The 20,638-nt window shown below is 39.1% G+C and overlaps 1 protein-coding gene across 1 annotated transcript; it reads left to right on the forward strand.

Moving 5' to 3' along the window:
• The first annotated feature begins 5,043 nt into the window (after positions 1-5,043).
• LOC128480712 (ADP-ribosyl cyclase/cyclic ADP-ribose hydrolase 2-like) lies at positions 5,044-12,384 on the forward strand. Its single transcript, XM_053458311.1, has 9 exons — positions 5,044-5,152; positions 5,901-6,103; positions 7,450-7,579; positions 7,855-7,990; positions 8,292-8,374; positions 9,399-9,475; positions 9,661-9,753; positions 11,341-11,427; positions 11,741-12,384. Exons 2-9 carry the CDS (start codon positions 5,934-5,936, stop codon positions 11,886-11,888), a joined length of 924 nt encoding a protein of 307 aa, XP_053314286.1. The 5' UTR covers positions 5,044-5,152; positions 5,901-5,933; the 3' UTR covers positions 11,889-12,384.
• The last annotated feature ends 8,254 nt before the right edge of the window (positions 12,385-20,638 follow it).

Below are 20,638 nucleotides of genomic sequence, written 5' to 3' on the forward strand. Positions count from 1 at the left end.
ATGTGTAGTTGGGATAGTTTTTTTTTCTTTTAAGTATACATTCCCTTTATGTATTGAAATGTTTCTATCATATCCCCCATCTCATGTTTCTTCAAAGTTATACATGTTAGGATCCTTTAACCTCGCTGCTCCACTGCATTGTCTACCTACCTTTAAAGCCTCAGCAATAATAACCCCTAAATCCCTTTCCTCGCACGTTGAGGCTAGGACAGTATCAAATATTCTATACGCCACAATTGTGTTTTTATACCCTAGGTGCATTGTCTTGCACTTATCCACATTAAATGTCAGTTCCCGCAGCTCTGGCCATTTTTCCAGTTGAAATAAATCATTTAACAACCCTGTTGTAAATTTTTGTGTCTTCTGCAAAAAATCCCTTACAACAAGACCTTCTGCAATATCACTAATATTGCGGTATAATATAAAAATATTAAATAGAATGGGTCCAAGTACAGACCCCTGAAATAACAAGACCTTGGCATGACATCGCCACATGACCAAATACTACCATTTGAGGGAAATTATTTTAGGAGAAAACTAAATGAGTGTATTTGTTAGAGGCCACTAGAGGGCGCGAATGCAATTAGACGTAAATAATGCATTTAATACAGCAAGTTACTCGCCACAGCTCCGTATCGCGCATGCGCGCCCACCTGGCAACCGCAGGCGTTCAAGTCGACACAGTATTTTCGATCTCCGTAGCAACTGTTCAACCAATTACAATAGGGAACGGTGGGAGACTCGTTGAGTCGAGTTCTATGTACAAGAGCTGTGTTAAGATCGTAGCCTCATTTCCGGAGACATTTTTTGGAGACCAAACGCAGGTTCCGGTGTTTTGAGCTTTACTGGCTGCATAACCGTCATAAAGTGTTTCTTCGTAGCGATACGTTTGCTGAAGATGTAAGTAGTCTGATTCAAACCAAAACACCGCAAAATATTCGATTTTAGGTTCCATCAGCAAATAAACTGTTTATTTGTTTCATTATTGTAAAGGTTACTGGAATTATTTGGAATATTTTGATACACTAAGTGTATTAATTGTAATAAATCAATTCATAAAGTCAAATACCGCAGTTATCTCTAAACTCATACCCCTGATTTAATGTAAAGAGCAACGTAGGAGCAGATAAATCTGCATACCCGGACATGCAAACACACATACCGAGACAAACATACATATTTACACACTTGAGCCTTCCAGGGGTCCCAAGGATTTTGTGTTATGCTACTGTTTGGGGGTATCACACAAAAAAGTTTTGAATGAAAGTGTATGTTTTGGGGGGTTTTTAGTTTTTTTTTTTTTTTTTTTTTTAATACAGACGTTTACAATTCCTTTTTTTCATCCAGGCAAAAATATTGTTGTATTTTTCCCTTTGGGACCCAGGGCCATTCGGAGCCTTCCCTACCAAACGTTTGTATAGTATAAATTTCTATTTAACTCCTCCAATTGACAATTGTAACATTTTTCTCACAATTAAGGCAACATATTCCTTTGCAATATTTAAAAGAATTACACACACAAAAAGAATTAGGAGACTAAAAGTTTATTATTAAATCAAATACAATATGTGGACAGAAGCAAAAAGTACACATTTACCTCAAAGGAGGTCAGATATAGGGCTACCTCTGGACTCACAGAGAGTCTTTCTTCAGCTCGCAGGAGAGAAAAAACCTAATTGGAGGAAATCTCTGGGGGACCATGGCTGAAAGAACCGCCCTTCCCTCTGGGCATTAAGAGGTTATTATAAATCCTGACTGTGCTTTTCTTCACTGCATCTTTTACTGTAGACTATTCACTATTTCTACATTTACTATGAGTTTGTTAGCCCTGTAAAACAGAAAGTTAACATGAAATAAAAAAGGGACGACCGCCTTGTTGCAGATTTTGCAGAAGCCATCTTCAGATATCTCAACTGGAACCCTGACAAACTGCCAGGTAGCCAGCGAACCTGATATCTCTAGGTTCACGACGTAAGTGTTGATATATCTGACTGGAACCCTACATATAAGCAGCTTCTATTGTGACATCACAATGTCAGTGTCTATGACATCATTTCCTGTCCTTACTCTCTAAAAAAGTAAAAACCTTGCAAGAAGTTACTGGCCACTGCATAAACCTGTACATACTAACTAGGACACAGGCCCTAGGCTTTGTGACATCTGCTCAAACTAGCAAAAAGGCTGTTTAGCTGTGAAAACAATCATTCATCAAAGACTGTTCAGGGGTTCAACATACAAAGGCATTTTTGTTGGTCTTACTAAAAGAAAAAAATAGGTTGTAAAAACATAACTTTAAATTTAACACTAAAATGAAGGCGTGCCAAAAATTAAATAAAAAATGTAAGGTGTATATAACTCATCACTCAATCAAACTACAGTTAGGAGCATGTACTGGAAATACTAGATTCTCACATAGTCCCTGCCCTGCCCTGCCTGCCTGCCTTAACAGTAATGAGATCTGATACAGTTTCAGGTGTAGTAATGAAGCTATGATGACCTGTAGAGAGGTGCTTTATTCCTAACTTTAGTATTGCACCTCTTTGCTGTATGTAAAAATAAGAAACACCCCGACACGTGTTTTGCTGGCTTCATCAAGGGAACCCGCACTTCTGGATTGAGGATGTTTAAATAACCTTAGATCTTCGATGATTGTTCCAGCTCTTCTTCTGCTCTTCCCACCACACATACATGGCGGCTGTGATATGCAATATAAATGTGTGTAGTATTTCACGTTATGTTACAGGTAAAGGAATGTGCTGTATTGTATATTTTATTCCCATTCCTGGTGTTAACCTATAACTACCCATCTATGAAAAGTGGATGGAAAGAATATATTAATTAAATGGGTAGAAACATAGGAAAATATCAAATATGATGTGACCCAAGGTACTCAGAGATGGCTCCAGCCTGGCTTGCAAACAAAGATAGCACTGGTAGGAACTCCATTGTTTAACTAATCCCATTTATAGGATTGCTGCCAGGGGAATTAAAGGTTGGGTTGTATACATGTATCTGTTTATCTATGTTAATGCACGTCTTTGGATATATAAGGCTATGTTTTACAACAATTAAATTAAAAATATATAATCCATATTGACCCATTTAATTTGTAACCTGGGAGAATGTTTCTTACTGAGCCTTTCAGCTTTCCTCTGATTTTTGTCATGTGTTTGGGGGTTTTCTTTATGCTTCCTCTTTTTCTTTAAGCAGGTTGGACCAAAAAGTTGCTGAAATCCTCAATAGTAGTGTCTGTGTCTGAGGCCTACATGCCCATGGAAAAAAAGACTTTACGAGATCCTATTGTATACTGACAATGAAATCTATTTTCCAATAAAATAAATATTTTGTTAATGCTCTAAATTTTAAATGTTGTTTTTCTTCACTTTATTGCCCGAAGTGTCAGTTTCGTGCTTGAATATATGCAAGATGTTGGTCTTGAAATAAACCATAAAGGAGATCACCATGAAATGAAGATTTGAAGTCCATGAGTGGTAACAATGTAAAAGCTCTTCTTTTTTGTAATCCACAAATGTAAAAAAACCCCAATATATTTCTTACTGAGACTAAACAATGCAGAGCCGTGAAAGCAAACGCTTAGGATTCATTGTTTATTTCACGCAACAATGGGGCATGAGACGTCGTCTCAGTTTGGCTGAAGCACCGGATCATAGGAGTGCTGGTAAACAATTCTGATCTTTGGACTGAGCCCCCATATGTTGGTTTGTTAAGATGTTGATCTTGCTTGCACCCTAAGATCTCTTATTGGCTCTTCAATAATTTTGCCTATTCTTCAAAATAGAATGGATATCATTATTAGTCACAGAACTTCTGTTATATTCAGGAAGAATATATTCACCCTCAATCACATGTGAGTGTAACCCTGTCACGGAACTAGGACTGCGGAGTTGTTTCCCCGTGTTTCTTCATTTCCTTTATGAGTGTAATCACACCCTGCTGTTACCAACCAGGATTACCGGTTCCTGTGCCCTGTGCCTGACCGCCCTGGTGCATTGTGAAACTGCTGGCGGTTGGGGCCCTGACTCCGGAACATGTCGCTGTTTGGACTGGAGAAACTAGCCACCTGAGCTATACATCCATACCCTGGGATCACCATTTCACCGAGATCACCCCGTAAACTATGCTTAGAAGTAAGTTGAGTTCAAACCAAACTACACACATATGAAAGAACCTTGTGAGGAGCACCATTAGGCTACTGGCCTCATCTGGGCTCCAGCCAAAACCCTAATGCACACTCAATCGTTGATATAAATAAAGAAATAAAGCCAAAGTGAGCTTTATGAGTAATCTAAACCTGTTTAGCTTAAAATCAATAAGAACAAAGTGCACATTGTATTACCATATTCTTGTATGAATATATATATTAGTAAAGAATATGTATGATAAATGATAAAAATGTATCTGGTGAATACTTTTACCTTGAAGACGATAGTAGCTTGTGAATCATTCGCTGTAGATAATTCCTTGGCGTAAGAGGAATGGTCAAAGTGCAGCGAGCAGAGACAGAAAACCGTTTTAAGCAAAGTCTATTCACTGAAGCCTTGTCTACCCGACAACTGGTGTGAGAGTAACTCCAGAGTGTAGTAAGTATGATCTATATCACAGAAGTTACAAAAAAAGGGGTGGCAATTTTCTTTTTGTCAGAAAAATAGAGGAAAAGGCTCATACTTTCTTTTATATATAAAATTTGAGCTAATATGTTGAATAATTTAATTTAATTTAATAGAAATGTGTGCTCAATGTAAGGTATTATCATCCATCTCCTAGATTAGGAAAACCAATGTATTTTTGTGTCTTACCATGGCATTTTCACTCGCACCATTAAATGTGACCTGCATCATCTTATATTGCGTGGTTTTCGTTCTTTGGTGTAGGTGAATGAATGGTTTGATGTCATGTGTCCTTGCAGTTGTAGAGGGGTGAACAACATAACACATACTTGACATAGGTGACACATGGAAATACTGCATGTTGTTTCTGATACACTGAAAAACTAAGAAAATATCCAGTGAGTGGCCGTTGCGTGGACAAAAATGCCTTGTTGATGTCAGAGGTTGGAGGAGAATGGGCAGACTGGTTCAAGATGACAGAAAGGCAACAACCATGACTCAAGTAACCACTCGTTACAACCAAGGTATGCAGAATACCATCTCTGAATGCACAACATGTCGAACCTTGAAGCAGATGGGCTACAGTCTCGATTCCAGCTGCGACATTGATATACAACATAAAAACATGGATCCATCCTGCCTTGTATCAACGGTTCATGCTGGTGGTGATGATGTAATGTGGTGTGGGGACATTTTCTTGGCACACTTTGGGGCCCTTAGTACCAATTGAAAGCCTACCTGAGTATTGTTGCTGACCATGTCCATTCCTTTATGACCATAGTTTACCTTCTGATTTATCTTCTGATATCTACTTCCAGCAGGATAATGCACCGTTCACAAAGCTCACATCATCTCAAACTGGTTTCTTGAACATGACAATAAGATCACTGAACTCCAATGGCCTCCACAGTCACCAGATCTCAACCCAATAGAGCACCTTTTTTAAATTGATTTAAATTCTGCCTTTAAATCAAGATTTATCATAGAATGTCATGCGTTTGTTATGAATTTGCCATGTAACCAATGTAATAATACCGATTTAATATGTAGCCAGTGTACCAGGGAAAGTCTGAATTTGTACATAAAATTAGAATTATTATCTATATTTGGGTGTATAAGAGGTTCTACTATGAAAGGAAATGAGCTTCATGAGTCTCTGACCATAAAATGCAGTGTTGGTGCATTTACATTAGGACCCTTTGTGAAATCTATTTCTCTCTCTATCTCTCTTCCTCTCTCTCTAAATGTATACTTATGAACTTTTTTCTTCAGATTTTTTATAGGTGGTGATACTAATTATTAAGGATGCATATACTTAATGTAATGATTGGATACCTCTTTATTAAAATCAATACTGTGCAGTTGCAAGTGGTGACAGTAAAGCAATTTACTGGACCGGGTTCAACTCCTAACCTAGAAGAGATCGTACTAGGGAGGTGCTACGATTATACAGAAACAGTGAACCCTTCTGTGGGGTAAGTATATTATTTGGTTAGCCATCAGATCCACGAGTTAGAGATACGTTCATAGAAGACATATGAGATGTAATATTAATCCCAATAATTTACCAGGGTTATACCATTTTGGCCATTTCTACCCTAATCGGCCAACAAAATTGCTTTGATTGTATAGTTCCAAGACTACTTAGGTCTGTTCTTCTGGCATATTAAATTATATGGTATAAAATACCCAAAGAATAGACCTAAGTACAGTTCAACGCTTCCAATCTAACGCAATGCAGTCAGTAAAAGTAAAGGCATAATCTTTCCCAAAATTGCTTAAACCGTAAGCATTTAGCTGTATTAAGAAATATTCTGCATGATGCTCCAGTTAGATTGGAGGGTTCTTTATTGTCCATTAGGGCATTAACTGTGAACAGGGCCGGCCCTACCATGGAGCAGAGTGGGGCAATTGCTCCAGGCCCCAAGAGAGAGAGGACGCAGAGTGGTTTTCACTTACCAAGTTGTCGGTACCTGCTCGGCGCCCCTCTCTCCTCTGCGAGCCCTCTAGCTCGGTCTCGGTGACGGCTTGTAATGCTGAGCGCCGGAAGATGATGTCATTTCCGGCGCTCAGCATTACAAGCCGGCACCGAGACCGAGCAGGGAGACTCACCGCAGGACTGCTGAAACTACAAGGGGGGGGGGAGAGTAAGGGTAGATAATAAGGAGGGAGGGAGAGGAAGACTAGATAATAGGGGGGGCAGAGGAAGGCTAGATAATGGGGGGGGCGTTTTAAACTTCACCCCAGGCGGCATTATGCCTTGGGCCGGCCCTGTGTGACTAGATATGATTATTTCCCCCTCTGTTTAAAATTCTACATCTGACATGCTGCATGGCTTCATACATACAATGCAGACATCTTTGTATTTGCCTGAAACTTTCCAAACTTTCCTAATTGTTTCTTTTAATTATACAAATACGTACACTACCATTCAAAAGTTTGGGGTCACTGAACTGTTGCCATGATTATACAAGGGAATTTCTAGCTGTGCTAACCTAATTGCAAAATGGTTTTCTAAGATCCTCTTAAACGTGGGTTAGTGAACACAACGTGCAATCTTAAGAGTGATGAGAGTGATAAGGCGCTTCTGAACGTCTATGAAGAGATTTCTTTAAAAAAAATCAGCCTTTTCAGCTATAATAGTCATTTAAACCATTAACACATCTGCGCTGTGTTTCTGATGCTTTTCATGTTACTTTAATGGACAAAGTTTGCTTTTCTTTCAAAATCAAGGACATTTTTAAGTGACCCCAAACTTTTGAACTGTAGCGCGTATGGAGATGATCTTGTAAGAATTACTATTTATCTCTTGTTCCTACAGTAAGAAGAACTGCTCGGAAATATGGGAAGCTTTGAAAATGGCATTTGTCCACAAAGATCCATGTTCGGTTTTTCCGTCTGATTATGAGCTTTACATCAACCTTACATTACACAAAATTCCCGCAAACAAGGTGTTTCATTTATGGTATTGACTAACCAGCAGATTTTACATACATTTTTCCCACTTGAGCTATGCATTTGCCTCGAATGTCTGTAGCAAAATGTATAGCTCATTCAACGTGCTATATTAGTTATGTATGTATGTAGTTATTATTTGTTATTATAAAGTACAACAATTTGACAAATGATTTATTGAGATTTCCATTTTATTGAGATTTCCATTTCCACATTTCAGATTTCCATTTTGGAGGTAATAACAAATGTAACTTTTGTTTTATTTTTTTAGTCTCTCTTCTGGGAAAATAACAAAGACCTGGTGCATAGATACTCAGACAGGACTAAGCGGTACATGCCCCTGGGCGATACCCTCTCTGGATGGTTGGCAGATAATTTAAACTGGTGTGGCACGGCTAATGATCCAGGTTATTACACATGGCAGATGCTGTTATTAGCACTGAAAATCCTTAAATACCATGCATATGTGATAGAAGAACTTAAAATAAATTATTTTAATCAAGGAAACTATAGTTATTTTAATGTTGCAAAGCAAATAATCCTTTCTAAAACTTCTCTTTTTAAATATATTTTTTGGGGATTAAGTAAAATCATGTCTGCCCCTAGATATCATATTAATAGCTGTTAAGTGTCAGTTGGTGCAAAACTAAACCGGGCATCTTCCATACATAATGAAATCATTAAAAATGGATAAATTGTATCATTTAGGAATAGAGTACAAGTCCTGCCCCACTACAGCAGAATGTGAACACAATGCAATGGAATCCTTTTGGAGAATAGCCTCGGTTAATGTAAGTATGTATACCTTTCTGTGTAAGTCACATCGTTAGTATAGTCATTAAGTATATCCCATGCGTGTTAAGTTATAGGTAATGACCATAGTTTAAGATAATCCCAACATTTAAGAAGCCGGGCGGTGGTGTGGTCCCAAACATAGGCAGCATTGGAGGTCGGGCCGTGATGCGCGGGAGCTACAAAGCCTTCTAGCCACAACTGTGACGATACACATATCCTGTCTAACTGGGGCGGTACTCTCTTGGTGTTAGGTGGGGTAGAATGCTCATGTACTCTCTTGGTGTTAGGTGGGGTAGAATGCTCATGTGCTCTCTTGATGTTAGGTGGGGCAGAATGCTCATGTGCTCTCTTGGTGTTAGGTGGGGCAGAATGCTCATGTACTCTCTTGGTGTTAGGTGGGGCAGAATGCTCATGTACTCTCTTGGTGTTAGGTGGGGTAGAATGCTCATGTACTCTCTTGGTGTTAGGTGGGGCAGAATGCTCATGTACTCTCTTGGTGTTAGGTGGGGCAGAATGCTCATGTACTCTCTTGGTGTTAGGTGGGGCAGAATGCTCATGTACTCTCTTGGTGTTAGGTGGGGCAGAATGCTCATGTACTCTCTTGGTGTTAGGTGGGGCAGAGTAAATGGGGAGACGTCTATGAGGGGAGTTCAAGTTTGCAAGGGGGCTGGTTTGGTTCCATATTATGTGCAAAGTATGCAGTAAGTTGACATTCTAGGGCTGATTTTCAGCGCAGTCGTGTCAGTCTGATCACCCAATTTTAGAAACAACCTGACAAGGATTTAATTTACACGAGTGCATCAGACCTTCATGCTCATAGGACATTCACTAAACCATTAATGCACACTTCATGCCGGACATTTTTTCTATGTTTTCATTGACTGTACAAAGGGCGCAGTTTTGTTTTCTGAAATGTTAAAGATGTGTTACGTTTCGAGATCATTACACAGACTATGTTGGTATTTTCTAAATAATGCATAAGAATGAACAGCAACTTTGTTCTTTTCTGTTTCTCTGTAGTATGCCAAACAAAGCTCTGGAGAAGTGCAGATCATGCTGAACAGTTCTACCCCAGGAGGGGCTTTTCCAATTCCCAGGCAAGAATAGATTAGTTTAAACAAGGCTGTGCATACATATTAATGTAGATTAGCACTGTTACTCATATTTACTTTTATGCACTAATATATGAACATACTTATAACAAAAATATAAGCTTTCACTACTGTACGTCTTTTAAAACTTACATAAAAATCTCCTAAAACCTCATATACTTCATGCTTAGCTTTTTAGCGGACTTTGAGATTCCCAATTTTGAAGTAGAGAAGATATCTAGAGTCAATATCTGGGTGATGGATGACATTGGTGGAGGAGACATGTGAGTATGTTTTTTTGTTTTTTTTTTAAATTAAATCAAGAGCATTAATTGCTCTATCGTCCAGAATAAATGCACTAATATAAACACGCATTTTACTGTGCTTTTAAGCATCCATATAATTTTATATGAGTAAAAAACGTATCCTTCTTTATTACAGCAACATGGAAATGTAACATCTTTGTGAGTGCTAAATTATACACCCCCTTGTGAAAACATGACACTGACGCAGTGGTCAAAGAAATGACCAAATTATTTACTTTGAGAGGTTTTTAGTCTATAATGCAAATTTGCTAGGAGAGCATGAAAACAAAACTGGAGGATCCAGAAAAGTTATCCAACTGCTGTTAGATAACCAGTCTTATTTTAACGCTAGTGGGGTAGCGGTGATTACTAATAGGATATATTTTGCAGTATGAAATATGTCTAAGTAGAGGTAGACAAAATATTGGTGAACAAAGAATGTCCAAGTGGCCACATTACAAATAAGACAGAAGGAAGCAGAGTTGAACACTATCTAGGACCCACTGACCTCCTGTGTAAAGTGAGCACAGGAGGACTCTTAAAGGCTGTCTTCCCATCCTTGGACTTCAACACAGAACAAACTCAGAGTCTAAATTACTATAATAGGTAAGATGAAGCCACAAAATGTTCCAGTTTATGGATATTCCTTTCCAGAAGCAGGGAAATGTAGGATGTGGAAAGCAAAAAGGAGCTTAACTAAAAAGAAAGGAAATAGTATTTTGAGGAAGTTTGAAGATTTTTTTGTTCACATGGAATATCAGAAAAGAAGGTTTGTGGGCGAGAGCCCCCCATCTCTGACACTTGACTGGCTGAGTCAATGGCTAGAGGAAAGACTGAGAGCCAAGCCATGAATCAAACAGAAAGTCTGAAGAACTGTGAGGAAGACATGGCCTTCAGATATTGATATTATATGACTACTGCTATTCTATTTTTCCTCTTAGTAGCCTGAATATAATGTGTCTGGGAAACTAGGACATGATCTCCAAATCCATGGGGAGCTCGCATAGTTTGATAGGTTGGTGGCAGGTGTTTTTTAGTACAATGAACAATCAATAAGAGGGTAAAAGGGTAATTGAAAAAAACCTGTAAGGTTATCTGCCAGAAAAACAGCCAAACAGGTCTAAAAGAGGAGCCATGCTTCTAAAGAGGGTAGCACAGGAGGAGATCTATAAACAGTAGCCCTGCGGCAGATGAATAGGTAGGGTTAAAATGGCTGCAGGTAGCAGTCATGACTAAATTCAGCATTGATACCAAGGACTTCCATATGCAATGTGATAGACACTACAAGGGCGCCAATGAACGTGACAAGGATTTTGTGAGTTGCAAAATGTAAATCCCAATTGGGAATCCAGTCTGTTGCAAAATTTAAGTTGGATCATTGGCCTGGCCTGATCTCCAAATGCTCCACCCCAGGGACCCATATACCCAATATACACACCATCAGTGCATAGTATCTGCATGAGCTTTATGATGTCACTATATATATATATATATTCATGTTTATCAGCACAGATCATAAAAAGTAAGGGAAATCAGTATGTCCTCATCCATATCTATCTCTTTCAGAAACTCATGTGGAAGAGACAGTGTTGCTGTTTTGGAAGATATGTTGGCAGCAAAACATCTGTCGCACAGATGCACTGATAATTACAGGTCAGTAACATTATAATAACTAAATATTTAAGTGGGTTGTTAAACATAACCTATAGTTTCTATTGCAAACACAGCAATTCAACACCAGTTCTAGAAAGCAAACGTAGTGAAAAACGCTACCATGGGCTAAAGGACCGAGCTTTGAATGAAACGTTTGTAGTTATGAAACCCGGCGTATTCGCATTGATTTTCAGTTATTTGTTGATTATTACATTTAATGCAATTTACATATTTTTCACATTGTAACATAATTTGTTGTTACCATGGTTTCTTGAGTTGTTGCTTAACTGATTTTAATTTCTTCACTTTGTAGACCTGTCAAGATCTTGCAATGTGTGGATTTCCCCAGCCATGAGGATTGTGCCACAAACAGTGGCAATGCCCCTCTTTCCCTGTGGGTTATTACGATTCTTCCATGGCTTGGTCTGACCATTAATCATTCAGGTCTGATAGTTTATTAAAAAAGGCATAAAATAGCTAATTCTAATTAAAAATGGCAATCGAGAAAATTACCTGCAGGGCATTCACAAATATTTACCTTCTCTGAGCCCCTATTTCAGTTTGAAATGAGTGTAATGTCAAAGCCAAAACTCACATACACACGTTTAACTACCGCAACATCACCACTAGATGGCGCTCATATTCAACTGCTGAATGAATGAAGTGTGATGGGAAGTAGGGCTGGATACATTCTTTCTGAAGTATCTGTATTGGAATGCATTGTTTAGTTACATTGATTTAATTTAAAAAATGATGTAAAGAATGTCTGATTGGAGGAACAACTTAAATTGTTTATTATTCTTTACATATACATCTGGGTGAGTGAATGTATCTGTACAATACAAAAAGTGCATACTGGGCCCCACAATAGCAGAACTGCGGGGGCTTACTGGTAACCAGCATTCCTCATCTCACGTACAGATTTGTCATGTAGATTCTTGGTATCTAGAATGAAAAAAAAAATACTCCACATACCTTAATTGGCTTAATGTTGGCTTAATTATGTTTGGTCCAAATGTGGTAAACCTTTTTGTCCCTACAGTATGCTCCTGTTGATAAAAAAGTATTATTGATTAGGTTTTCAATCCCAAATATGAAAAGCCCGGTGACTACTGGGCTATGTTATATAAGGACAATGAGTTATGTAAACTGTGGACATCTGTCAAACTCACCCACGCAAGAGCAGCAAGAAGAGGGTTAAGAGTTACTTTTCAGTCTTCTACCTCTTATGTATTAATAGGCCAAAACTCAAATGCTAAATACTTTTTCTGTGCTGTTATTACCAAGCGCTCTCTTTATGTCGCATGGCTTTATAATGAATCATAACACTGTGGGCAGAGAATGTCTCCCATTTGAATATTGATAATGACCACTGAGCCCGCACTAGAAAAAGTTCTTGCATTTAACATTTTGTGCACCAAGAGAGCAACTTAACTTCCGAACTACATGCAATGAATACTAACCATCTTCTTCTTTTCATGTTGTAAATGTTGGAATAAAATCTATTCATCAGCACCACATCAACCAATATGCATTATACAAAACAAATTTATACTTTGTATAATATATAAATAAATGTATTCTTTGGTGATCATGTTATATATCTAAAATAAGACAGACTTGGGTAACTAAGTATGTGAGTAATGCAGTATGTCATCGCATTGTTTTCAAACAGAAGACCTCAATAACGGCTTTTTAAGCTAAATTATTACCAAAATGTCCACGTACCTTCAAAGTAAAATACACCGTTGAATATAATTGATAGATAACCAGTGTCATGCCCTAAAGGCCATTTCACTGGCATTTTGCCTTTACGTCCTTAAGCCATTTTTACTGGCATTATACCGTTTAGGCTATAAAGCATTTGGTTGTGAGTACATACGGTGCATTCTTGCAAATGTTGGGCATTCTAAATGATATAGAACCTGACGCTGTTGTTTAAAGTGGCCTGGATACTATGTCGATTTGGCCCCTTGGATGGTGGTGTTTCTTTCATTTTGAAACAAAGGCAATTTCCATTATGTTTAAGTTTCGCAGTGAGCAAAAAAAAAGTCTTAATAAAACATATAATCTACCCCATTTTACTGTGTGTTGCGTTCCCCATAGACGGACGTCCAAAGGCTTAGTTGATTTCAGTACTGCATTGCTTGACCAATGCTCCTATGGATTCGGTCAGCTGCACCTCTTATTACGTTCTGATGATATGTGATCATCAAAAGCTTTGCATTGGTGTTTGACTAGATCTGCATAAAGCGTATTTAAATAATTGAGGCACCTCCTGATAGAACTGTGCGTTATGCAGAGCCAATACAACCATTCTCACAGGGAAATTAGCCTCTGGCCTATTTTTATAACTTATAATGAAGTCAGGGAGCCGAAACAACAGCTCTTTTTCAGGAAATAAACCTTTGTTGTGTTTGTTTGATTCTGTCTAGGATTTATACGTTATTTATCAATGTTTTATGAGGTATTGAGGCCTGGGAAACTGTCATTTTAAATGTTATAAAAACTCTTTCAGGCGTAATAAACAACTTCATTCCTTGTATGTGCATTCTCTAAAGTTACTGCAATGCATTCTTAAGATTTTAATGTATAGAATCTCCACTGAATAATTTTACACAGCTGTGTCTATGTTCTGTTTATTGTTCGGACGGACATCCTCCATTCATTCCTGAAACCAAAAACTACACCACACCAGACTCCAGCCCGGAGGTACAGCTTCAGCAGAGCTTTAACTCCAATACATCTTATAGCAGGGTGACCCTTTCATCCAATTGCTGCTATCCGGCTACCCTGGAGGATGTATAATATTTTTATATTTTTATTTCCCATGTAGCTGTCCTTAAAGTTTATAGATTCAGAGGTGGGAATCACTTACACAGACATCCCACTTATTGGTTAGTATTTGAGGTTCTAGTCAGTTCTGATCACATAAAGCCCCTTTTTCTATGACGTAGTCAAATATGCAAATGTATAATGTGTGTGTGTAACTCTGCACAGCGACTTCTCCATTTTCCACGATTATGGTATTTCCTCTTATTCTAGTAAGCCTTCTCTCCAACAACCTATGAAATAGACTTCTGTGTGACCCAATCAGGGGTGAGCTTGAAAAAGGAAATGACTTGCATTGTCTGTGCCAATCCTGCCAGAGGTCCTGTCCTGCATCTGCTCCCAAAAGTCTAGAAGAGGTCACCGCAGCACCACCACCGGAGTTACTGAGTGAAGTCACAAGTAGATGTAGTGAAACTAGATTGAGTCACAGTGTTTGAACAAGATCTCTGTGCGAACCTGCACTCTGTGTCTTATATACAGTTTCTACCCTAAGGTACCACCATGTCCATGGCCGCCCCAGATATCCAGGCTAGGTAGAGGTACTGCTTCGTTAGACCCTCAATCTCCCAAGAACCTGCAGGGCTTTAGGACTATCTGTTAGTACTAGTCTTTTAAAATGCTATTGCCTACTGTAATTTATTTTCGATGGTTGAAAGGCAAAAAAGGTGTGGTTTAAACCACAATCCTAAACCACACCGCCAAAAGAGTCAATTGTTGGTCATTCGAAATGAACAAAAATAGGAACAAAAAATAGAACCAGTAAAGTGGGCTTGCAACATATTATGGAATCTATAATAGGAAATGCGATTTTGCAAACTTTTTTAAAAATCACATGGTTCTCTTTAAGGACCTGGGTTAATTTACAATGTTTCCAAAAGCAAAAAAAAAACAAAAAAAACATTTTTATCTTTTTTCAACTGTGATTTTTCGTGTGAAAAAGAAAATACACCCACTTTGAATTCCATGATTTTACAGGAAATAATAATCTGTTCCTTAGTAGGTCTAAAAATTAGGTATATACAACCTCAGATCAACAACAAAACATGACTTATTACACCATGTCATGATTTTTTCATCATAAATACAGACAAAATGGAGAAGCAATTTGTGAAAAACTAACTACACCTTTACTGCTTCCATAGGCATTAAGACGCTAATTGATCATAAATTGTGACCACATCTATAAAAGCCGCAGTTTTAGCAGTTTGGTGGTCTGTAGCATTCAGGTGTGTGTTAACACAATGACAAGGAGGAAAGACATCAGCAATGAAGAAAAGCAATTGTTGCTGCAAATCTGTCTGGAACGGATTATAAGGCCATTTCCAAACAATTAAATGTCAATCATTCTACAGTGAGAAAGATTACTCAGAAGTGGAAAGGATGCAAGACAGTTGCCAATGTTCTCAGGAGTGGACGTCCCAACAAATTCACCCTAAGGTAAGACCGAGGGGGTGGCCAAGAGAAAGCCTCTTCTCTCTAAAAAGAATGACAGCATGGATTCGTTTTGCAAAGTTGCCTCTGAACAAACAAGACTGCTAGAACAATGTCTTTTGGACGAACGCAACATATATTTGGAGATATTTGGCCATAATGCATAGCCCCACGTTTGCCGAAAACCAAACACAGCATATCAACATAAACACCTCATACCAACTGTCAAGCACGGTGGTGGAGGGATGATGATTTTGGCTTGTTTTGCAGCAACAGGACCTGGGAACTAGGGTGACCACATGTCCCGGACCATAGAATTCAAAGTACCTTCTTTTTCAAACAACTGTAGTGCACCCCATACATTATATACCGTATATTGTGTTTTCAGGAAAAGTAGGCCTTTATTTTTGAAATAATAATTATATACATACTAAATTTAGTATGAAAAAAATCTTAACAATTTGGAAAATTAAGAAATAAGCTAATTTTTTCAGTTTTGCCTATAGAAACTACACATTGTCCGTGCAAATGGGAAAAAAACATGCATTACTGTTTCCAAATTATATTTTGTGACTATTTTGTGAAAATGCTGGGAGTTGGGCACCAAGAGTGGTTAGAAAAAGCAAAACTGCTGAACAAAAGTATATATATTTTTTTAACCCCTTCATGGCTGATTTTATTTTTTTTGTACCCTTCGTGACAATGGCTGTTTTAACATTTCTGCGGTGCTCGTGTTTAGCTGTAATTGTCTTCTTTCCCGTTTACTGAACCCACACAAGGTATACATTGTTTTTTCAAGACAAGAAGGGCTTTCTTTAGATGTGATTATTTTGATTGTATCATATAATTTACTATAAAACAAAGTATAAAATACGGTGAAAAATTTAGAAAAAATGACTTTTTCTGAGTTTTATTTTAAAAATCTTTTACTCATCTATAAAAGCTAATGACAAAACCTGCTAAATAGATTCTATTTGAAATAGTAATAGTTTAGAAATACCCAATGTTTTTATGCTCTTTTCTGCACGTTATGGGGCAATAAGTACAAGTAGCTATTTTGCTATTTCAAAACCTTTTTTTCCAAATCTGCTAATTCTTCCCCCATGTGCCATTTCGGGTATCTTTAAAGTCGGCCAATGCAATTTAACCCATCAAACCATATATATATTTGAAAACTAGATACCCCAGGGTATTTCAAATGCTTGAATTTTAACTCTTTGCATGCACACGTTTTACTTACAGTTTACAGTAGTATCGTTTTGTGTCTATTTTTTCCACACACATTGTACATTAGGTATGAATTTACAGCTCCTGGTGTATGTCACTGTCACACAACACCCCAATATGTGTACATTAACATCTCCTGCGTACAGTGATACCACCCATGCATGGGTTTGTTTGGGACGTGTGCATTTTTCAAAAGCGGGTATTTTAACTCTTTCCATGCATGGTTTTATCTCATTTTGTGTTTTTGGTGGTGGGTTGGTATCCTTAAAGGGAAAAAAATTGTCCTTCTTTAACGTAAAATTTAGTGATCTAGGATAGCAGTCACAAAAAAATGGTATTAATCCATTTTGTTCTAGTAAGCTCTATTTATCTGAAGACCTGGAGGTTACTATTGTTGTCAGTCATATGACATTTTGGGTGACTTTCTGTCCTTGAGCATCACTCTGAGCCAATTCTTTATGGTTTTTCCATTGACTTAATTAGTCAGGGGTCCCTCTAGGTCAGGGGCGTCCAACATGCGGCCTGCGGGCCAAATGCGGCCCGCGTGACCTCGAGGTGTGGCCCGCGTGAGATCGGCAGCCAGGATCGCAAGCCCTGCCGCTTACTTGTGGGAGGGTCTATTCTCTGTTCCAGTCCTGTCTCCTCCGTGGGGAGAACGAGGGAGGCCGCGCCCCCTGCTGAAGTCTGTGAGCGGCATCGAGAACTGTAGTAGGTAAGGGGGTGGGGGAGGTTGTTTGAATGAGTATGCCTGTGAGGGAATGAATGAGTATATGAATGAATGAGTGTGTGTGTGATAACATGGATGTGTAAGTGCTGGAACCTAGGCATGATGGGACTGTGATTGCTGTTAGCAATCACACTCCTATCATGCTAAGTCAGCCAGTACATGCTGAAACCTGGCTAGCTGCCCCCCTTGTGTACTGATGCTGCCAGCAGTATGGGGTCTGCACTTACAGCCACCCTGTACCAGCATGTATTGGCTGACTTGGCATGATAGGAGTGTGATCATGCCTAGGTTCCAGATTTTACTGGTTGCCTGTGTATGAAAAGAGTGTGTTTGCTGTTAGCAATCACACTCCTATCATGCCAAGTCATATTGTTGATTTTTTTTTTGTCCAATTGTGGTCTGTTACTTTTAATAAAAGTGTGGTTACACACTAAAATTGGACAAAAAATACAGGTACAATGCCCAGCCAACCAGTAGAATCTGGGTATGCCTGAGATTCATGTTAACAATCATAATATATAATTTTTTTGTACAATTTTGGTGTGTAAATTACTTTTATTAAAAGTGTGTGTGTGGGGGGGGTCACCTTCAGTTTCGGCTAAGTGAACCCTGAATTTTCGGTTTTGGTCCAGAATTTTCATTTTAGTGCATCCCTATTTTTTTTATTTTTTTTTTTTACTTATCCAGAATCCTGAATTTGGAGTCACAAAACTTTCTAGGCCCAGAAATCAGTGAGAGGAAAAGTAAAGGTGTTGTGTCATTTACTTTATTTTAATCTGCATATTTTATTAAAGGCCATATTTTCACACAGTGAAAAATTAGTGCGGCCCACTCACGTATACAATTCTGACGAAGTGGCCCACTGCAGAAAAAACTTGGACACCCCTGCTCTAGGTAATTAACAAACAGTCATTCTAATGTTTCCCACAGGCCGAGTGATAAGGAGTCAGAAGTCTAGGGCTAAAATAGTAGTACTAGTTTGTCTAGTAGATTGAGCAAACACAAATGGTTAATATACAGCTGTCTGAAAACATTATATTATGCATAAATTAGAGCTGTTTTGGAAAACAATATTTTTTCACTTAATACTAGCAACAAAAATGTGGGAGTTCCCCTTTAAAAATAGGAGCATAACATTACATATTACAGACATAAAAGTCACTGACGACCAAAAAGATCCAGGTTCCAAAAAGGGAACATTATTTAAAGCAGTGGCTTAGTTCCCCTTTAACAGTTTAGGGACCTGATGTACATGACTTCCATATTGTGCAACTTTATGAGATGAATCTTCCATTTTTTCAAACATTAACCATTTAACGGTCCATTAAAAACAAAAAATGTTGTAGTGGGGACATATTACACCTGTGTTCACTACTAGTTTACTAAGCAACCTGTAAATATTTCCATGAAAAAAACATGAGACTCTATTATTGTATTTTAGCCAAAGAACATAAAGTCAACAGCCATGTCAAGATGCAGGGGCGTAACTAGAAACCTCAGGGCCCTGGTGCGAGAATATGTTAAGGGCCCCCCCCAACCCATCTATCCCTTTCTCACTATCTACCCTCTCCCTCCCTACCCCCCTTCTCACGATCTACCCTCTCCCTCCCTACCCCCCTTCTCACGATCTACCCTCTCCCTCCCTACCCCCCCTTCTCACGATCTACCCTCTCCCTCCCTACCCCCCTTCTCACGATCTACCCACTCCCTCCCTACCCCCCTTCTCACGATCTACCCACTCCCTCCCTACCCCCCCTTCTCACGATCTACCCACTCCCTCCCTACCCCCCTTCTCACGATCTACCCACTCCCTACCCCCCCTTCTCACGATCTACCCACTCCCTCCCTACCCCCCCTTCTCACGATCTACCCACTCCCTCCCTACCCCCCGTTCTCACGATCTACCCACTCCCTCCCTACCCCTCTTTGTTGGTCACTTGCCGTCAACTCCTGTGTTGGGAACATGAGGGGTTTGTCTCGGGTGCCGGCGCTTCACTGCTCAGCGTGAAGCGCCGGCACCCGAGACAAACGCCTCACGCTCCAACACTGCACTCTGGGCAGCGCTGAGGCAGGCGGCTGCGGCGGGGAGCAGAGGAGTCCTGGATTTCTGTCAGTCAGGGGGCCCAAGAGGTGCCGAGCGGTCGTTTTCAGCTACCGCTCTGCACCCTTTGGGCCCCCCTGACTGGCAGAACTCCAGGGCCCGGTCGCAGTCGCGACCCCTGAGACCCCGGTAGTTCCGCCACTGTCAAGATGTGAGTCTTAACTGAAATACAGTGTTACTAAGCTAAGAAAAAATGGCTAGACTTTAAAATCAAGTATTGAAAAAAGAAAAAAAGGGTCTATTTCTAAATGTTGCTGGTGCAACTCTTAAAAGGTGTTTTAACATCAAAGCAGCAAAAAGACTATTGATTGGGCCATACCATTGACGTGTAACAAGACATTTTAGTATTATGCATAGAACCACTCGTTAGAAATAACCTTCATGCTTTGCACATATAGGTCTGCAGAAGAATTCCAATATCCCTTGGAATATTAGGCCTCAGGGTCCTTGTTAGAGTTGTACACATGATAGCTATTATCCTACCAGCTTGTTATATTCTGTCGTAAATGCAATACCAAAGTGGCTTTTCAGATCATAAGACTGCTGTCTCTTGTGAGGTTATCTGACATACTGACCCCAATAAACCTGACCTGGTCCATGATGGGCATTCCCCACATTTGACCCAGGCTTCTTCATAGTAACATATTAATTTAGGGTGAAAAGAGACCTGAGTCCTTGAAGTCCTTGCAAACCTTCTACCTATCCTTCCTGCTTTTGATCCAAAAGAAGGCAAGAAACCCCAATTTAGCATTTTTTTAAAAAAATTGTTGCCACTTAGTGGGAAAAAAGTCCTTCTCATCTACTAAAGGCCATCAGATTTCTACTTGGATCAAGTAGCTCTAAGCTACGTTCTACTTTTCAAAAAAAAATACCCAGGGCCTTTTGAATGTCAT

Source organism: Spea bombifrons, chromosome 1, assembly GCF_027358695.1.
Source record: "Spea bombifrons isolate aSpeBom1 chromosome 1, aSpeBom1.2.pri, whole genome shotgun sequence".
Classification (NCBI taxonomy): domain Eukaryota; kingdom Metazoa; phylum Chordata; class Amphibia; order Anura; family Pelobatidae; genus Spea; species Spea bombifrons.

What these genes read in the sequence shown, in the direction of transcription:
- LOC128480712 (XM_053458311.1), top strand. Translation starts at nt 5,934, where the DNA reads ATGCATATACTTAATGTAATGATTGGATACCTCTTTATTAAAATCAAT. An exon ending in ACAGTGAACCCTTCTGTGGG is followed by an intron (nt 6,104 to 7,449) that starts GTAAGTATATTA and finishes TTGTTCCTACAG; the next exon opens with TAAGAAGAACTGCTCGGAAA. An exon ending in AGATGCACTGATAATTACAG is followed by an intron (nt 11,428 to 11,740) that starts GTCAGTAACATT and finishes TTCACTTTGTAG; the next exon opens with ACCTGTCAAGATCTTGCAAT.